General features: G+C 43.8%; 1 protein-coding gene across 8 annotated transcripts in view; it reads right to left on the bottom strand.

Annotated features, from left to right (window-relative positions):
- rab3ip (RAB3A interacting protein (rabin3)) overlaps positions 1-21953 on the bottom strand; it is a 91024-nt gene that overhangs the window by 20368 nt on the left and 48703 nt on the right. For 4 of the 8 annotated variants that reach the window (XM_090201259.1, XM_090201262.1, XM_090201260.1 and 1 more), the window contains exons 5-8: positions 18839-18934; positions 18145-18222; positions 8475-8678; positions 2369-2497 (exon numbers count right to left, since the gene is read on the bottom strand). In XM_090201259.1, coding sequence (XP_090057385.1) covers positions 2369-2497; positions 8475-8678; positions 18145-18222; positions 18839-18934 — 507 coding nt within the window. The remainder of the gene's footprint in view (positions 1-2368; positions 2498-8474; positions 8679-18144; positions 18223-18838; positions 18935-21953) is intronic. The other 4 variants (XM_090201263.1, XM_090201266.1, XM_090201264.1 and 1 more) reach the window with 1 other exon arrangement.

The raw sequence follows: 21953 nt of genomic DNA, 5'->3' as shown, positions 1-21953 counted from the left end.
TACAGAACACTAATGACAACACTAGTACAGAACCCTAATGACAACACTAGTACAGAACACTAATGACAACACTAGTACAGAACCCTAATGACAACACTAGTACAGAATACTAATGACAACACTAGTACAGAATACTAATGACAACACTAGCACAGAACACTAATGACAACACTAGTACAGAACACTAATGACAACACTAGTACAGCACACTAATGACAACACTAGTACAGAACACTAACGACAACACTAGTACAGAACACTAATGACAACACTAGTACAGAACCCTAATGATAACACTAGTACAGAACACTAATGACAACACTAGTACAGAATACTAATGACAACACTAGTACAGAACACTAATGACAAAACTAGTACAGAACACTAATGACAACACTAGTACAGAACACTAATGACAACACTAGTACAGAACACTAATGATAACACTAGCACAGAACACTAATGACAACACTAGTACAGACCACTAATGACAACACTAGTACAGAACACTAATGACAACACTAGTACAGACCGCTAATGACAACACTAGTACAGACCGCTAATGACAACACTAGTACAGAACACTAATGACAACACTAGTACAGAACACTAATGACAACACTAGTACTGAACACTAATGACAACACTAGTACAGAACACTAATGATAACACTAGTACAGAACACTAACGCCAACACTAGTACAGAACACTAACGCCAACACTAGTACAGAACACTAATGACAACACGAGAGGCGGCTGTTAGTTCTGCTGATAGAGGACACCATCGTCTAATAGCAGACTGGGTTATAACAGCTCCAGACATTATACTGGCTCTCTGATGGAATACACAGGTTATAACAGCTCCAGACATTATACTGGCTCCCTGATGGAATACACAGGTTATAACAGCTCCAGACATTATACTGGCTCCCTGATGGAATACACAGGTTATAACGGCGCCATACATTATGCTGGCTCCCTGATGGAATACACAGGTTATAACAGCTCCAGACATTATACTGGCTCCCTGATGGAATACACAGGTTATAACAGCTCCAGACATTATACTGGCTCCCTGATGGAATACACAGGTTATAACAGCTCCAGACATTATACTGGCTCCCTGATGGAATACACAGGTTATAACAGCTCCAGACATTATACTGCTCTCTGATGGAATACACAGGTTATAACAGCTCCAGACATTAGACTGGCTCCCTGATGGAATACACAGGTTATAACAGCTCCAGACATTATACTGGCTCCCTGATGGAATACACAGGTTATAACAGCTCCAGACATTATACTGGCTCCCTGATGGAATACACAGGTTATAACAGCTCCAGACATTATACTGCTCTCTGATGGAATACACAGGTTATAACAGCTCCAGACATTATACTGGCTCTCTGATGGAATACACAGGTTATAACACCTCCAGACATTATACTGGCTCCCTGATGGAATACACAGACTGGGTTATAACAGCTCCAGACATTATACTGCTCCCTGATGGAATACACAGGTTATAACAGCTCCAGACATTAGACTGGCTCTCTGATGGAATACACAGGTTATAACAGCTCCAGACATTATACTGCTCCCTGATGGAATACACAGGTTATAACAGCTCCAGACATTATACTGGCTCCCTGATGGAATACACAGGTTATAACAGCTCCAGACATTATACTGGCTCCCTGATGGAATACACAGGTTATAACAGCTCCAGACATTATACTGGCTCCCTGATGGAATACACAGGTTATAACAGCTCCAGACATTATACTGGCTCCCTGATGGAATACACAGGTTATAACAGCTCCAGACATTATACTGGCTCCCTGATGGAATACACAGGTTATAACAGCTCCAGACATTATACTGGCTCCCTGATGGAATACACAGGTTATAACAGCTCCAGACATTATACTGCTCTCTGATGGAATACACAGGTTATAACAGCTCCAGACATTATACTGGCTCCCTGATGGAATACACAGGTTATAACAGCTCCAGACATTAGACTGGCTCCCTGATGGAATATGGATACGACCACAGGTACTAAGGAGTGAAAGAAGTTTAGACTGGTGAGTCCATCTGGTCACTACGGAAGCCCAGAGGGTACTTGATGAAACCAGACAAAACAGAGAGCACTTGGTAAAACAATGTTAACAGCTAGAGTCATTTAGGATTTTTAATGAGTTTTAAAATCATAGAGCTGACGACATGCAGGACACAGAATAGGTCTTCATGAACTATCATACATCCTGGAAAATGTGAGGTGTGTGTGTGTGTGTGTGTGTGTGTGTGTGTGTGTGTGTGCCTCACTCTTGGAGTTGTTGAGGTGTGTGTGTGTGGTGTGTACCTCACTCTTGGAGAAGGTGAGACAGGGGTAGATGTCCTCTCTGTAGACTCTCTCCAGGAAGGAGCTGTTCCTCTCCAGACTGGGCTCCTCCTTCCACAACTTAAACTCACTAAACAGGAGACTGTCCAGCTGAAGAGGAGGAGTAGGGGGAGGAAGAGGAGTAGGGGGGTGGAGGAAGAGGAGGAAGAGGAGTAGGGGGGTGGAGGAAGAGGAGTAGGAGCAGGAGTAAGGGGTGGAGGAAGAGGAGTAGGAGCAGGAAGAGTAGGGGTGGAGGAAGGAGGAGTAGGAGCAGGAAGAGTAGGGGTGGAGGAAGGATGAGCAGGAAGAGTAGGGGTGGAGGAAGGAGGAGGAGGAGCAAGAAGAGTAGGGGTGGAGGAAGGAGGAGGAGGAGCAGGAAGAGTAGGGGAGGAGGAGCAGGATGAGAAGGGGTGGAGGAAGGAGGAGCAGGAAGAGTAGGGGTGGAGGAAGGAGGAGCAGGAAGAGTAGGGGTGGAGGAAGGAGGAGCAGGAAGAGTAGGGGTGGAGGAAGGAGGAGCAAGAAGAGTAGGGGTGGAGGAAGGAGGAGGAGGAAGAGTAGGGGTGGAGGAAGGAGGAGGAGGAAGAGTAGGGGTGGAGGGAGGAGGAAGAGTAGGGGTGGAGGAAGGAGGAGGAGGAAGAGTAGGGGTGGAGGGAGAGGAGGAGGAGCAGGAAGAGTAGGGGTGGAGGAAGGAGGAGGAGGAGCAGGAAGAGTAGGGGTGGAGGAAGGAGGAGGAGGAGCAGGAAGAGTAGGGGTGGAGGAAGGAGGAGCAGGAAGAGTAGGGGTGGAGGAAGGAGGAGGAGGAAGAGTAGGGGTGGAGGGAGAGGAGGAGGAAGAGTAGGGGTGGAGGAAGGAGGAGGAGGAAGAGTAGGGGTGGAGGGAGAGGAGGAGGAGCAGGAAGAGTAGGGGTGGAGGAAGGAGGAGGAGGAGCAGGAAGAGTAGGGGTGGAGGAAGGAGGAGCAGGAAGAGTAGGGGTGGAGGAAGGAGGAGCAGGAAGAGTAGGGGTGGAGGAAGGAGGAGCAGGAAGAGTAGGGGTGGAGGAAGGAGGAGAAGGAGCAGGAAGAGTAGGGGTGGAGGAAGGATGAGCAGGAAGAGTAGGGGTGGAGGAAGGAGGAGGAGGAAGAGTAGGGGTGGAGGAAGGAGGAGGAGGAAGAGTAGGGGTGGAGAAAGGAGGAGGAGGAAGAGTAGGGGTGGAGGAAGGATGAGCAGGAAGAGTAGGGGTGGAGGAAGGAGGAGCAGGAAGAGTAGGGGTGGAGGAAGGAGGAGGAGGAAGAGTAGGGGTGGAGGAAGGAGGAGGAGGAAGAGTAGGGGTGGAGGAAGGAGGAGGAGGAGCAGGAAGAGTAGGGGTGGAGGAAGGAGGAGGAGGAGCAAGAAAAGTATGGGTGGAGGAAGGAGGAGGAGGAGCAGGAAGAGTAGGGGAGGAGGAGCAGGATGAGAAGGGGTGGAGGAAGGAGGAGTAGGAGGAGGAAGAGTAGGGGTGGAGGAAGGAGGAGGAGGAAGAGTAGGGGTGGAGGGAGAGGAGGAGGAGCAGGAAGAGGAGGGGTGGAGGAAGGAGGAGTCGGGGTGGAGGAAGAGGAGGAGGAGCAGGAAGAGTAGTGGTGGAGGAAGGAGGAGTCGGGGGTGGAGGAAGAGGAGGAGGAGCAAAGTAGACACTTTAATGTCTCACACACATACCTCAACAACATAACTTCCACACACCAACAGACCACACATCCAGATCCCCTCGTCAGCCTCCTGCAGGAAGATAGTTATGGACGATTCATCCTGCTGTATTACAGTGCTCACAGATCTGTTTCACTCCTATTCATACCTACTGATAGTCCAGCTTCATGAGGGTCACTGCAAACAGGGAGGGGGAAGGGTGGAAAGTGCAAGAGAGACCTAGAGGAGAGAGAGAGAGCTAGAGAGAGAGAGGGAGGGAGAGAGACCTAGAGGAGAGAGAGAGAGAGACCTAAGGGGAGAGAGAGAGAGTTAGAGAAGAGAGAGACCTAGAGAGAGCTAGAGAGAGCTAGAGAGACCTAGAGAGAGACCTAGAGAGAGACCTAGAGAGAGCTAGAGAGAGACCTAGAGAGAGCTAGAGAGAGCTAGAGAGAGAGCGCTAGAGAGAGAGAGCGCTAGAGAGAGAGAGCGCTAGAGAGAGAGAGAGAGAGAGAGAGAGAGATAGAGAGAGAGAGCTAGAGAGAGAGAGCGCTAGAGAGAGAGAGCTAGAGAGAGAGAGCTAGAGAGAGAGAGAGAGAGAGAGAGAGAGAGAGATAGAGAGAGAGAGCTAGAGAGAGAGAGCTAGAGAGAGAGCTAGAGAGAGAGCTAGAGAGAGAGAGCTAGAGAGAGAGAGCTAGAGAGCTAGAGAGAGAGAGAGCTAGAGAGAGAGAGAGCAAAAGAGACAGAGAGAGAGAGAGAGAGACAGACCTAAAGAGAGAGAGAGAGACAGACCTAAAGAGAGAGAGCTAGAGGGAGAGAGAGAGCTAGAGGAGGGAGAGAGAGAGAGCTAGAGGAGGGAGAGAGAGAGAGAGAGCTAGAGGAGGGAGAGAGAGAGAGAGCTAGAGGAGAGAGAAAGAGAGAGCGAGCAAGAGAGAGAGGAATGAGGAAATATGTAGAATAATAACCTAGCCCTCAGCAGCAGAGATAAGATGAGGAGTGAGATGTAAAGGAGAGGGCTGATGGATCAGTGATTTAACTCTGGGTAAGGTTTCACTGACCCAAAGACATTACCGTATGAGAGAGAGACAGGGAGGGAGGGAGGGAGCAGGGGAGAGACAGGGAGGGAGGCAGGGAGGGAGGGAGCAGGGGAGAGATGGGGGGAGAAAAAGAGACAGAGTGAGGGTCTCCCTCCACCAAAAAACATGTCTATGAGCTTTTTCAATGTACAGGTGTGGCTGTAATCTGGTGTCAACAGTAACAGGGACAGACAGGGCAGCTGGCCAGAGAAACCATGACTAAAACGCTCCTACAGTAGAAAAATGGTTTCATGACGCGTGTTATTTCTGATGGGGATTTCACATCGTGTCGGTCTCAAACTTGCTGTTACACTATGTCACCTTGATACAGCTACAGTAGGAACGCTGATGTCATGGTCATTAACTGCTGCCCTCTCCACTGCCTATTTTAAACCTGCATTTAACCAGGCAAGTCAGTTAAGAACAAATTCTTATTTACAATGACGGCCTACAGGGGAACAGTGGGGTTAACTGCCTTGTTCAAGGGAACAGTGGGTTAACTGCCTTGTTCAGGGGAACAATGGGTTAACTGCCTTGTTCAGGGGAACAGTGGGTTAACTGCCTTGTTCAGGGGAACAGTGGGTTAACTGCCTTGTTCAGGGGAACAGTGGGTTAACTGCCTTGTTCAGGGGAACAGTGGGTTAACTGCCTTGTTCAGGGGAACAGTGGGTTAACTGCCTTGTTCAGGGGAACAGTGGGTTAACTGCCTCGTTCAGGGGAACAGTGAGTTAACTGCCTCGTTCAGGGGAACAGTGGGTTAACTGCCTCGTTCAGGGGAACAGTGGGTTAACTGCAGTGGGTTAACTGCCTCGTTCAGGGGAACAGTGGGTTAACTGCCTCGTTCAGGGGAACAGTGGGTTAACTGCCTCGTTCAGGGGAACAGTGGGTTAACTGCCTCGTTCAGGGGAACAGTGGGTTAACTGCCTCGTTCAGGGGAACAGTGGGTTAACTGCCTCGTTCAGGGGAACAGTGGGTTAACTGCCTCGTTCAGGGGAACAGTGGGTTAACTGCCTTGTTCAGGGGAACAGTGGGTTAACTGCCTTGTTCAGGGGAACAGTGGGTTAACTGCCTTGTTCAGGGGAACAGTGGGTTAACTGCCTTGTTCAGGGGAACAGTGGGTTAACTGCCTTGTTCAGGGGAACAGTGGGTTAACTGCCTTGTTCAGGGGAACAGTGGGTTAACTGCCTTGTTCAGGGGAACAGTGGGTTAACTGCCTTGTTCAGGGGAACAGTGGGTTAACTGCCTTGTTCAGGGGAACAGTGGGTTAACTGCCTTGTTCAGGGGAACAGTGGGTTAACTGCCTTGTTCAGGGGAACAGTGGGTTAACTGCCTTGTTCAGGGGAACAGTGGGTTAACTGCCTCGTTCAGGGGAACAGTGGATTAACTGCCTCGTTCAGGGGAACAGTGGGTTAACTGCCTTGTTCAGGGGAACAGTGGGTTAACTGCCTTGTTCAGGGGAACAGTGGGTTAACTGCCTTGTTCAGGGGAACAGTGGGTTAACTGCCTTGTTCAGGGGAACAGTGGGTTAACTGCCTTGTTCAGGGGAACAGTGGGTTAACTGCCTTGTTCAGGGGAACAGTGGGTTAACTGCCTTGTTCAGGGGAACAGTGGGTTAACTGCCTTGTTCAGGGGAACAGTGGGTTAACTGCCTTGTTCAGGGGAACAGTGGGTTAACTGCCTTGTTCAGGGGAACAGTGGGTTAACTGCCTCGTTCAGGGGAACAGTGGGTTAACTGCCTCGTTCAGGGGAACAGTGAGTTAACTGCCTCGTTCAGGGGAACAGTGGGTTAACTGCCTCGTTCAGGGGAACAGTGGGTTAACTGCCTCGTTCAGGGGAACAGTGGGTTAACTGCCTCGTTCAGGGGAACAGTGGGTTAACTGCCTCGTTCAGGGGAACAGTGGGTTAACTGCCTCGTTCAGGGGAACAGTGGGTTAACTGCCTCGTTCAGGGGAACAGTGGGTTAACTGCCTCGTTCAGGGGAACAGTGGGTTAACTGCCTCGTTCAGGGGAACAGTGGGTTAACTGCCTCGTTCAGGGGAACAGTGGGTTAACTGCCTCGTTCAGGGGAACAGTGGGTTAACTGCCTCGTTCAGGGGAACAGTGGGTTAACTGCCTCGTTCAGGGGAACAGTGGGTTAACTGCCTCGTTCAGGGGAACAGTGGGTTAACTGCCTCGTTCAGGGGAACAGTGGGTTAACTGCCTCGTTCAGGGGAACAGTGGGTTAACTGCCTTGTTCAGGGGAACAGTGGGTTAACTGCCTTGTTCAGGGGAACAGTGGGTTAACTGCCTTGTTCAGGGGAACAGTGGGTTAACTGCCTTGTTCAGGGGAACAGTGGGTTAACTGCCTTGTTCAGGGGAACAGTGGGTTAACTGCCTTGTTCAGGGGAACAGTGGGTTAACTGCCTTGTTCAGGGGAACAGTGGGTTAACTGCCTTGTTCAGGGGAACAGTGAGTTAACTGCCTTGTTCAGGGGAACAGTGGGTTAACTGCCTCGTTCAGGGGAACAGTGGGTTAACTGCCTCGTTCAGGGGAACAGTGGGTTAACTGCCTCGTTCAGGGGAACAGTGGGTTAACTGCCTCGTTCAGGGGAACAGTGGGTTAACTGCCTCGTTCAGGGGAACAGTGGGTTAACTGCCTAGTTCAGGGGAACAGTGGGTTAACTGCCTCGTTCAGGGGAACAGTGGGTTAACTGCCTCGTTCAGGGGAACAGTGGGTTAACTGCCTCGTTCAGGGGAACAGTGGGTTAACTGCCTCGTTCAGGGGAACAGTGGGTTAACTGCCTTGTTCAGGGGAACAGTGGGTTAACTGCCTTGTTCAGGGGAACAGTGGGTTAACTGCCTTGTTCAGGGGCAGGAGGACAGATTTTGACCTTGTTCGCTCGGGGATTCGAACCAGCAACCTTTAGGATCTATAGACGTATGCCATTTCCAAATAGGCAGTTTAACACACACACAATACATGGTTCCTTATGGTTGACCTGGATATTGTATACCCACCAACTAAACATACAGTAGTTCTGTCTGCAGAGGCTTGTTTCTGTCATCTTTAACTCATATCTACTCCTCAGGGAACAATAACTCAGGAGACAAGGTGTCAGTTCTACTCCACACTGACGTACAGAGGGAGATGGCACTGCTCAGGCAACATGAATCAATAAGGAGTCGATAATAAATGATTCACTGCTCAGGCAAGATGAATCAATAAGGAGTTGATAATAAATGACTCACTGCTCAGGCAAGATTAATCAATAAGGAGTTGATAATAAATGACTCACTGCTCAGGCAAGATGAATCAATAAGGAGTTGATGATAAACCAGGTCTCAACAGAGACCTGCCGTGTGTGTGTGTGTGTGTGTGTATGTGTGTGTGTGTGTTACCTCTCTGCAGTCTCGTACGATGGGCTGTGTGCCGCTCAGTTCCTGTCCGCTGCCCAGCATGGCGCTGCTGGTACTCTTGTTGCGGCCGTGACCCTTCTTGAAGGGAGCCTTGGAGCCCCCAGGAAGGTCGTGACAGGGGGAGGTGGGGGACGTGGATAGGACCAAGGTCTTCAGGGCAGACACCTCCGCCTGGAGCACATCGATCTGGGGGGAGGGAGGGGGGGGGAGTGGAACATCACACATATAGAACCCATGTAGATACAGGTCTATCTTCTGTCTCGTCTCACACCGTTCTGACAGAGAGAGGTGAGGAACAGGTCTATCTTCTGTCTCGTCTCGTTCTGACAGAGAGAGGTGAGGAACAGGACTGTTACTGTCAGACTGATAGGATATAATCTACAGGACTGTTACTGTCAGACTGATAGGATATAATCTACAGGACTGTTACCATCAGACTGATAGGATATAATCTACAGGACTGTTACTGTCAGACTGATAGGATATAATCTACAGGACTGTTACTGTCAGACTGATATATGATCTACAGGACTGTTACTGTCAGACTGATAGGATATAATCTACAGGACTGTTACCGTCAGACTGATAGGATATAATCTACAGGACTGTTACTGTCAGACTGATAGGATATAATCTACAGGACTGTTACTGTCAGACTGATATATGATCTACAGGACTGTTACTGTCAGACTGATAGGATATAATCTACAGGACTGTTACTGTCAGACTGATAGGATATAATCTACAGGACTGTTACTGTCAGACTGATATATGATCTACAGGACTGTTACCGTCAGACTGATATATGATCTACAGGACTGTTACCATCAGACTGATAGGATATGATCTACAGGACTGTTACTGTCAGACTGATAGAATATAATCTACAGGACTGTTACTGTCAGACTGATAGGATATAATCTACAGGACTGTTACTGTCAGACTGATAGGATATAATCTACAGGACTGTTACTGTCAGACTGATAGGATATAATCTACAGGACTGTTACCGTCAGACTGATAGGATATGATCTACAGGACTGTTACTGTCAGACTGATATATGATCTACAGGACTGTTACCGTCAGACTGATATATAATCTACAGGACTGTTACTGTCAGACTGATAGGATATGATCTACAGGACTGTTACTGTCAGACTGATAGGATATGATCTACAGGACTGTTACTGTCAGACTGATATACGATCTACAGGACTGTTACCGTCAGACTGATATGATATAATCTACAGGACTGTTACTGTCAGACTGATAGGATATAATCTACAGGACTGTTACTGTCAGACTGATATATGATCTTCAGGACTGTTACTGTCAGACTGATAGGATATAATCTACAGGACTGTTACTGTCAGACTGATAGAATATAATCTACAGGACTGTTACTGTCAGACTGATATGATATAATCTACAGGACTGTTACTGTCAGACTGATATGATATAATCTACAGGACTGTTACTGTCAGACTGATATGATATAATCTACAGGACTGTTACTGTCAGACTGATAGGATATGATCTACAGGACTGTTACTGTCAGACTGATATATAATCTACAGGACTGTTACTGTCAGACTGATAGGATATAATCTACAGGACTGTTACTGTCAGACGGATAGGATATAATCTACAGGACTGTTACTGTCAGACTGATAGGATATGATCTACAGGACTGTTACTGTCAGACTGATATATAATCTACAGGACTGTTACTGTCAGACTGATAGGATATAATCTACAGGACTGTTACTGTCAGACGGATAGGATATAATCTACAGGACTGTTACTGTCAGACTGATAGGATATGATCTACAGGACTGTTACTGTCAGACTGATAGGATATAATCTACAGGACTGTTACTGTCAGACTGATAGGATATGATCTACAGGACTGTTACTGTCAGACTGATAGGATATGATCTACAGGACTGTTACTGTCAGACTGATATATAATCTACAGGACTGTTACTGTCAGACTGATAGGATATGATCTACAGGACTGTTACCATCAGACTGATATATAATCTACAGGACTGTTACTGTCAGACTGATAGGATATGATCTACAGGACTGTTACTGTCAGACTGATAGGATATAATCTACAGGACTGTTACCATCAGACTGATATATAATCTACAGGACTGTTACTGTCAGACTGATATGATATAATCTACAGGACTGTTACTGTCAGACTGATATATAATCTACAGGACTGTTACTGTCAGACTGATATATAATCTACAGGACTGTTACCATCAGACTGATATATAATCTACAGGACTGTTACTGTCAGACTGATAGGATATGATCTACAGGACTGTTACCATCAGACTGATAGGATATAATCTACAGGACTGTTACCATCAGACTGATATATAATCTACAGGACTGTTACTGTCAGACTGATATATAATCTACAGGACTGTTACCATCAGACTGATATATAATCTACAGGACTGTTACTGTCAGACTGATATATAATCTACAGGACTGTTACTGTCAGACTGATAGGATATGATCTACAGGACTGTTACTGTCAGACTGATATATGATCTACAGGACTGTTACTGTCAGACTGATAGGATATAATCTACAGGACTGTTACTGTCAGACTGATAGGATATGATCTACAGGACTGTTACTGTCAGACTGATAGGATATAATCTACAGGACTGTTACCATCAGACTGATATATAATCTACAGGACTGTTACTGTCAGACTGATAGGATATGATCTACAGGACTGTTACTGTCAGACTGATAGGATATAATCTACAGGACTGTTACTGTCAGACTGATAGGATATAATCTACAGGACTGTTACTGTCAGACGGATAGGATATAATCTACAGGACTGTTACCATCAGACTGATAGGATATGATCTACAGGACTGTTACTGTCAGACTGATATATAATCTACAGGACTGTTACTGTCAGACTGATAGGATACGATCTACAGGACTGTTACTGTCAGACTGATAGAATATAATCTACAGGACTGTTACCATCAGACTGATAGGATATAATCTACAGGACTGTTACTGTCAGACTGATAGGATATAATCTACAGGACTGTTACTGTCAGACTGATATATGATCTACAGGACTGTTACTGTCAGACTGATATATGATCTACAGGACTGTTACTGTCAGACTGATATATGATCTACAGGACTGTTACTGTCAGACTGATATATGATCTACAGGACTGTTACTGTCAGACTGATAGGATATGATCTACAGGACTGTTACTGTCAGACTGATATATGATCTACAGGACTGTTACTGTCAGACTGATAGGATATAATCTACAGGACTGTTACTGTCAGACTGATAGGATATGATATACAGGACTGTTACTGTCAGACTGATAGGATATAATCTACAGGACTGTTACTGTCAGACTGATAGGATATAATCTACAGGACTGTTACTGTCAGACTGATAGGATATGATCTACAGGACTGTTACTGTCAGACTGATATATAATCTACAGGACTGTTACTGTCAGACTGATAGGATATGATCTACAGGACTGTTACTGTCAGACTGATATATAATCTACAGGACTGTTACCATCAGACTGATAGGATATAATCTACAGGACTGTTACTGTCAGACTGATATATGATCTACAGGACTGTTACTGTCAGACTGATAGGATATAATCTACAGGACTGTTACTGTCAGACTGATAGGATATGATCTACAGGACTGTTACTGTCAGACTGATAGGATATAATCTACAGGACTGTTACTGTCAGACTGATAGGATATGATCTACAGGACTGTTACTGTCAGACTGATATATAATCTACAGGACTGTTACCATCAGACTGATATATAATCTACAGGACTGTTACTGTCAGACTGATAGGATATGATCTACAGGACTGTTACCATCAGACTGATAGGATATAATCTACAGGACTGTTACCATCAGACTGATATATAATCTACAGGACTGTTACTGTCAGACTGATAGGATATGATCTACAGGACTGTTACCATCAGACTGATAGGATATAATCTACAGGACTGTTACCATCAGACTGATATATAATCTACAGGACTGTTACTGTCAGACTGACATATAATCTACAGGACTGTTACCATCAGACTGATATATAATCTACAGGACTGTTACTGTCAGACTGATATATAATCTACAGGACTGTTACTGTCAGACTGATAGGATATGATCTACAGGACTGTTACTGTCAGACTGATATATGATCTACAGGACTGTTACTGTCAGACTGATAGGATATAATCTACAGGACTGTTACTGTCAGACTGATAGGATATGATCTACAGGACTGTTACTGTCAGACAGATAGGATATAATCTACAGGACTGTTACCATCAGACTGATATATAATCTACAGGACTGTTACTGTCAGACTGATAGGATATGATCTACAGGACTGTTACTGTCAGACTGATAGGATATAATCTACAGGACTGTTACTGTCAGACTGATAGGATATAATCTACAGGACTGTTACTGTCAGACGGACAGGATATAATCTACAGGACTGTTACCATCAGACTGATAGGATATGATCTACAGGACTGTTACTGTCAGACTGATATATAATCTACAGGACTGTTACTGTCAGACTGATAGGATACGATCTACAGGACTGTTACTGTCAGACTGATAGAATATAATCTACAGGACTGTTACCATCAGACTGATAGGATATAATCTACAGGACTGTTACTGTCAGACTGATAGGATATAATCTACAGGACTGTTACTGTCAGACTGATATATGATCTACAGGACTGTTACTGTCAGACTGATATATGATCTACAGGACTGTTACTGTCAGACTGATAGGATATGATCTACAGGACTGTTACTGTCAGACTGATAGGATATAATCTACAGGACTGTTACTGTCAGACTGATAGGATATGATATACAGGACTGTTACTGTCAGACTGATAGGATATAATCTACAGGACTGTTACTGTCAGACTGATAGGATATAATCTACAGGACTGTTACTGTCAGACTGATAGGATATGATCTACAGGACTGTTACTGTCAGACTGATATATAATCTACAGGACTGTTACTGTCAGACTGATAGGATATGATCTACAGGACTGTTACTGTCAGACTGATATATAATCTACAGGACTGTTACCATCAGACTGATAGGATATAATCTACAGGACTGTTACTGTCAGACTGATAGGATATAATCTACAGGACTGTTACTGTCAGACTGATATATAATCTACAGGACTGTTACCATCAGACTGATAGGATATAATCTACAGGACTGTTACTGTCAGACTGATATATGATCTACAGGACTGTTACTGTCAGACTGATAGGATATAATCTACAGGACTGTTACTGTCAGACTGATAGGATATGATCTACAGGACTGTTACTGTCAGACTGATAGGATATAATCTACAGGACTGTTACTGTCAGACTGATAGGATATGATCTACAGGACTGTTACTGTCAGACTGATATATAATCTACAGGACTGTTACCATCAGACTGATAGGATATAATCTACAGGACTGTTACTGTCAGACTGATAGGATATAATCTACAGGACTGTTACTGTCAGACTGATATATAATCTACAGGACTGTTACCATCAGACTGATAGGATATAATCTACAGGACTGTTACTGTCAGACTGATATATGATCTACAGGACTGTTACTGTCAGACTGATATATGATCTACAGGACTGTTACTGTCAGACTGATAGGATATGATCTACAGGACTGTTACTGTCAGACTGATAGGATATAATCTACAGGACTGTTACTGTCAGACTGATAGGATATAATCTACAGGACTGTTACTGTCAGACTGATATGATATAATCTACAGGACTGTTACCATCAGACTGATATATGATCTACAGGACTGTTACTGTCAGACTGATATATGATCTACAGGACTGTTACCATCAGACTGATAGGATATGATATACAGGACTGTTACTGTCAGACTGATATATGATCTACAGGACTGTTACTGTCAGACTGATAGGATATAATCTACAGGACTGTTACTGTCAGACTGATATATGATCTACAGGACTGTTACTGTCAGACTGATATATGATCTACAGGACTGTTACTGTCAGACTGATATATGATCTACAGGACTGTTACTGTCAGACTGATATATAATCTACAGGACTGTTACCATCAGACTGATAGGATATAATCTACAGGACTGTTACTGTCAGACTGATAGGATATAATCTACAGGACTGTTACTGTCAGACTGATAGGATATAATCTACAGGACTGTTACTGTCAGACTGATAGGATGTTACTGTCAGACTGATAGGATATAATCTACAGGACTGTTACTGTCAGACTGATATATGATCTACAGGACTGTTACCATCAGACTGATAGGATATGATCTACAGGACTGTTACTGTCAGACTGATATATGATCTACAGGACTGTTACTGTCAGACTGATAGGATATAATCTACAGGACTGTTACTGTCAGACTGATAGGATATGATCTACAGGACTGTTACTGTCAGACTGATATATAATCTACAGGACTGTTACCATCAGACTGATAGGATATAATCTACAGGACTGTTACTGTCAGACTGATATATGATCTACAGGACTGTTACTGTCAGACTGATAGGATATAATCTACAGGACTGTTACTGTCAGACTGATATATAATCTACAGGACTGTTACCATCAGACTGATAGGATATAATCTACAGGACTGTTACTGTCAGACTGATATATGATCTACAGGACTGTTACTGTCAGACTGATATATGATCTACAGGACTGTTACTGTCAGACTGATAGGATATGATCTACAGGACTGTTACTGTCAGACTGATAGGATATAATCTACAGGACTGTTACTGTCAGACTGATAGGATATAATCTACAGGACTGTTACTGTCAGACTGATAGGATATGATCTACAGGACTGTTACTGTCAGACAGATAGGATATAATCTACAGGACTGTTACCATCAGACTGATATATGATCTACAGGACTGTTACTGTCAGACTGATATATGATCTACAGGACTGTTACTGTCAGACTGATATATAATCTACAGGACTGTTACTGTCAGACTGATATGATATAATCTACAGGACTGTTACCATCAGACTGATATATGATCTACAGGACTGTTACTGTCAGACTGATATATGATCTACAGGACTGTTACCATCAGACTGATAGGATATGATATACAGGACTGTTACTGTCAGACTGATATATGATCTACAGGACTGTTACTGTCAGACTGATAGGATATAATCTACAGGACTGTTACTGTCAGACTGATATATGATCTACAGGACTGTTACTGTCAGACTGATATATGATCTACAGGACTGTTACTGTCAGACTGATATATGATCTACAGGACTGTTACTGTCAGACTGATATATAATCTACAGGACTGTTACCATCAGACTGATAGGATATAATCTACAGGACTGTTACTGTCAGACTGATAGGATATAATCTACAGGACTGTTACTGTCAGACTGATAGGATATAATCTACAGGACTGTTACTGTCAGACTGATAGGATGTTACTGTCAGACTGATAGGATATAATCTACAGGACTGTTACTGTCAGACTGATATATGATCTACAGGACTGTTACCATCAGACTGATAGGATATGATCTACAGGACTGTTACTGTCAGACTGATATATGATCTACAGGACTGTTACTGTCAGACTGATAGGATATAATCTACACGACTGTTACTGTCAGACTGATATATGATCTACAGGACTGTTACTGTCAGACTGATATATGATCTACAGGACTGTTACCATCAGACTGATAGGATATAATCTACAGGACTGTTACTGTCAGACTGATATATGATCTACAGGACTGTTACTGTCAGACTGATATATGATCTACAGGACTGTTACTGTCAGACTGATAGGATATAATCTACAGGACTGTTACTGTCAGACTGATAGGATATAATCTACAGGACTGTTACTGTCAGACTGATATATGATCTACAGGACTGTTACTGTCAGACTGATAGGATATAATCTACAGGACTGTTACCATCAGACTGATAGGATATAATCTACAGGACTGTTACTGTCAGACTGATAGGATATAATCTACAGGACTGTTACCATCAGACTGATATATGATCTACAGGACTGTTACTGTCAGACTGATAGGATATAATCTACAGGACTGTTACTGTCAGACTGATAGGATATAATCTACAGGACTGTTACTGTCAGACTGATAGGATATAATCTACAGGACTGTTACTGTCAGACTGATATATAATCTACAGGACTGTTACTGTCAGACTGATATATGATCTACAGGACTGTTACTGTCAGACTGATATATGATCTACAGGACTGTTACTGTCAGACTGATATATGATCTACAGGACTGTTACTGTCAGACTGATAGGATATGATCTACAGGACTGTTACTGTCAGACTGATAGGATATAATCTACAGGACTGTTACCGTCAGACTGATAGGATATAATCTACAGGACTGTTACCGTCAGACTGATAGGATATAATCTACAGGACTGTTACTGTCAGACTGATAGGATATAATCTACAGGACTGTTACTGTCAGACTGATAGGATATAATCTACAGGACTGTTACCGTCAGACTGATAGGATATAATCTACAGGACTGTTACTGTCAGACTGATAGGATATAATCTACAGGACTGTTACTGTCAGACTGATAGGATATAATCTACAGGACTGTTACTGTCAGACTGATATATGATCTACAGGACTGTTACTGTCAGACTGATATATGATCTACAGGACTGTTACTGTCAGACTGATAGGATATGATCTACAGGACTGTTACTGTCAGACTGATAGGATATAATCTACAGGACTGTTACCATCAGACTGATAGGATATAATCTACAGGACTGTTACTGTCAGACTGATAGGATATAATCTACAGGACTGTTACCGTCAGACTGATAGGATATAATCTACAGGACTGTTACTGTCAGACTGATATATGATCTACAGGACTGTTACTGTCAGACTGATAGGATATGATCTACAGGACTGTTACTGTCAGACTGATAGGATATAATCTACAGGACTGTTACCGTCAGACTGATAGGATATAATCTACAGGACTGTTACTGTCAGACTGATATATGATCTACAGGACTGTTACTGTCAGACTGATAGGATATAATCTACAGGACTGTTACTGTCAGACTGATATATGATCTACAGGACTGTTACTGTCAGACTGATATATGATCTACAGGACTGTTACTGTCAGACTGATAGGATATGATCTACAGGACTGTTACTGCTATCACTCACAGAAATGATACACCCTGCTATTAAAGCAGCCAGACATGGTGCACTACAGTCAGTACGTTCCTGTGGCTCCCATTACCAGCCAGCCGGGAGGCTGCAGTGGTGTGACTGACACCTTTAGTGAAGAGGCAGCACATAAATCATCCCAGACACACCTGCAGAATTGTCATTAGAAGACCATCAGACTGGGTCAGCCACTCCATTTCCATGAGGGTAACAGTCATGTAGACACAGTAGTACTGAACATGGTTGTGAATGGTTCAGTCCTCACCTTGTTCAGAGCTTCCTTCAGCTGCTTCTCAGCCGTCGACTGTTTGATGTTGGCCTCACGCACCATCTTGTGAGCTTCCTGTAAGAAGGCACGAGACGTTAGACCCACAATGCGTCACTCATCGCCCTGACCTCTAACCCCTACCGACTTCTGACACAAAACAGAGAACCCAACAACCAAACACAAGTCAAGACAACCTGAGTCAGAGTCACAGCTGGCACCAAACACCCAGAGAAAAGCAGGTTAGTGTCTTTACAAACTAACAAGAGCTTTGAAAACAGGAGAAAGGAGAGACAAAGGAGACCGAGAAAGAGAGAGAGGATGGAAACTGTTAATTTAGCTACGTAAGACAAGGGAGGAGAGACAAAGGAGACCTAGAGAGAGGATGGAAACTGTTAATCTAGCTACGTAAGACAAGGGAGGAGAGACAAAGGAGACCTAGAGAGAGGATGGAAACTGTTAATCTAGCTAGGTAAGAGAAGGGAGGAGAGACAAAGGAGACCTAGAGAGAGGATGGAAACTGTTAATCTAGCTACGTAAGACAAGGGAGGAGAGACAAAGGAGACCTAGAGAGAGGATGGAAACTGTTAATCTAGCTAGGTAAGAGAAGGGAGGCGCAAAGCCAAAACACTGATCACAAGGAGAGCCGTCTCAGTGTTTCTGGGGGGGGGATGAATTAGCCGGTGGGACCAACCTCAAACAGGCTAGCAGTGAGCTCCTCCAGTTCCTGGCCCAGTTGGTCCCTGACTTTAGAAAGCCTTTCACACTCCTCGTCTTTCAACTTAACATCCTTAAGAAATGAGAAAAAAAAAAAAACACAAAAAATGGACAAACACAAAACGTGATGAACGTAAATATAAATGACCAGGTAATAATAATGACCAAGGAAAAATCAAATGTGGGTTTATTTTAGCAGCCGAAATAAGATGAAACAAATCAAAAATGTGAAATGGAACCGTGACTTGGTGTGAATGTTGTGTGTGTAGACTTCTTAACACAGGCATGTACTGGAAACACACACAGTTCAGTTGACAGCAGGCCAAGTTTCGATAGCTGAAATCAAAACGTTTATATTACCCTAATAACATATTACCCTGTACAGTAAATGTATTTCAGAGCAATAAAATACTTAGTTCCTGGAAGAGATCTTTAACAGTGTGTGGCCCTTATTGTCCTATACTGGTTCCTGGAAGGGATCTTTCACAGTGTGTGGCCCTTATTGTCCTATACTGGTTCCTGGAACAGATATTTAACCGTGTGTGGCCCTTATTGTTCTATACTGGTTCCTGGAAGGGATCTTTCACAGTGTGTGGCCCTTATTGTTCTATACAGGTTCCTGGAACAGATATTTAACCGTGTGTGGCCCTTATTGTTCTATACTGGTTCCTAGAAGGGATCTTTAACAGTGTGTGGCCCTTATTGTCCTATACTGGTTCCTGGAAGAGATATATAACAGTGTGTGGCCCTTATTGTCCTATACTGGTTCCTGGAAGGGATCTTTCACAGTGTGTGGCCCTTATTGTTCTATACTGGTTCCTGGAACAGATATTTAACCGTGTGTGGCCCTTATTGTTCTATACTGGTTCCTGGAAGGGATCTTTAACATCTCTAGGGTACGTGGGATGGTAGCGTCCCACCTCGTCAACAGCCAGTGAAACTGCAGGGCGCCAAATTCAAAACAACAGAAATCCCATAATTAAAATTCCTCAAACATACTTGTATTTTACACCATTTTAAAGATACACTTGTTGTAAATCCAGCCACAGTGTCCGATTTCAAAAAGGCTATACAGGGAAAACACACCAAACTATTATGTTAGGTCAGAGCCAAGTCACAGAAAAACACAGCCATTTTTCCAGCCAAAGAGAGGAGTCACAAAAAGCAGAAAGAGATTAAATTGATCACTAACCCTTGATGATCTTCATCAGATGACACTCATAGGACTTCATGTTACACAATACATGTATGTTTTGTTCGGTCGGTAAAGTTCATATTTATATCCAAAAATCGGAGTTTACATTGGCGCGTTATGTTCAGTAGTTCCAAAACATTCGGTGATTTTGCAGAGAGCCACATCAATTTACAGAAATACTCATAATAAACATTGATAAAAGATACAACTGTTATGCATGGAATTTTAGATCCACTTCTCCTTAATGCAACCGCTGTGTCAGATTTCAAAAAAACTTTACGGAAAAAGCACACCATGCAATAATCTGAGTACAGCGCTCAGAGACCAAAACAACCCAAACAGATATCCGCCATGTTGTGTCGTCAACAGAAGTCAGAAATAGCATTATAAATATTCACTTACCTTTAATGATCTTCATCAGAATGCACTCCCAGGAATCCCAGTTCCACAATAAATGTTTGTTTTGTTCGATAATGTCCATCATTTATGTCCAAATAGCTCCTTTTTGTTAGCGCGTTCAGTACACAATCCAAACTCACGACGCGCGATCACTAGGAGCAGACGAAAAGTCAAAAAGTTCCGTTACAGTCTGTAGAAACATGTCAAACGATGTATAGAATCAATCTTTAGGATGTTTTTAACATAAATCTTCAATAATGTTCCAACCGGAGAATTCCTTTGTCTGTAGAAATGCAATGGAGCAGAGCTAACTATCACATGAACGCGCGAGACTGAGCTTGTGGCTCTCTGGAAGACCTCTGACTCAATCCCCTCTCATTCTCCCCCACTTCACAGTAGAAGCATCAAACAAGGTTCTAAAGACTGTTGACATCTAGTGGAAGCCTTGGGAAGTGTAATATGACCCCATAGACACTGTGTATTCGATAGGCCAAGAGTTGAAAAACTACAGGCCTCAGATTTCCCACTTCCTGGTTGGATTTTTTTCTCAGGTTATTGCCTGCCATATGAGTTCTGTTATACTCACAGACATCATTCAAACAGTTTGAGAAACGTCAGAGTGTTTTTCTATCCAAATATACTATTATATGCATATTCTAGCTTTTATGGCTGAGAAGCTGTCAGTTTAATTTGGGCTTTTCATCCACAATCCCCAATGCTGCCCCCCTACCCTAGAGAAGTTAACAGTGTGTGGCCCTTATTGTTCTATACTACTTCCTGGAAGGAACATGAACATCCACTGTAGGCTGTATAAACTGGGTGTTGTCCATGTCATATAATACAACAGAAACATTCCTGTGTCCATTTGACCTGCTGCTTCTTAGTAAATATAACTTTATAGTGAGGCTACACCCACTAACCCCCACCAACACCACCCACATGCTGATGCAGTAACGGTTGTTCACCCAGTAATTATATGTGAAGAGCTACAACCACACACACACACACACACACAGGGATTACTAGTCCTCTCCTCTGGCAAGGTGACACCTCTTCACACATTGTTTTGTTAACAAACCCAGTAGTTAAATAACTTTCCAGGGCCTGACCAAATACAACAGGACAGACACGAGTGGTATTCTAGACCGTGGTAAACAACAGGACAGACACTAGTGGTATTCTAGACCGTGGTAAACAACAGGACAGACACTAGTGGTATTCTAGACCGTGGTAAACAACAGGACAGACACTAGTGGTATTCTAGACCGTGGTAAACAACAGGACAGACACTAGTGGTATTCTAGACCGAGGTAAACAACAGGACAGACACTAGTGGTATTCTAGACCGTGGTAAACAACAGGACAGACACTAGTGGTATTCTAGACCGTGGTAAACAACAGGACAGACACTAGTGGTATTCTAGACCGTGGTAAACAACAGGACAGACACTAGTGGTATTCTACAGGACAGACACTAGTGGTATTCTAGACCATGGTA

The sequence above is a fragment of the Oncorhynchus mykiss genome, chromosome 15 (genome assembly GCF_057628025.1).
Source record: "Oncorhynchus mykiss isolate SJ-2025 chromosome 15, ASM5762802v1, whole genome shotgun sequence".
NCBI classification, from domain to species: Eukaryota; Metazoa; Chordata; class Actinopteri; order Salmoniformes; family Salmonidae; genus Oncorhynchus; species Oncorhynchus mykiss.
Note: the sequence above shows the minus strand (reverse complement) of the source record. Positions and strands in the feature narration are given on the sequence as shown.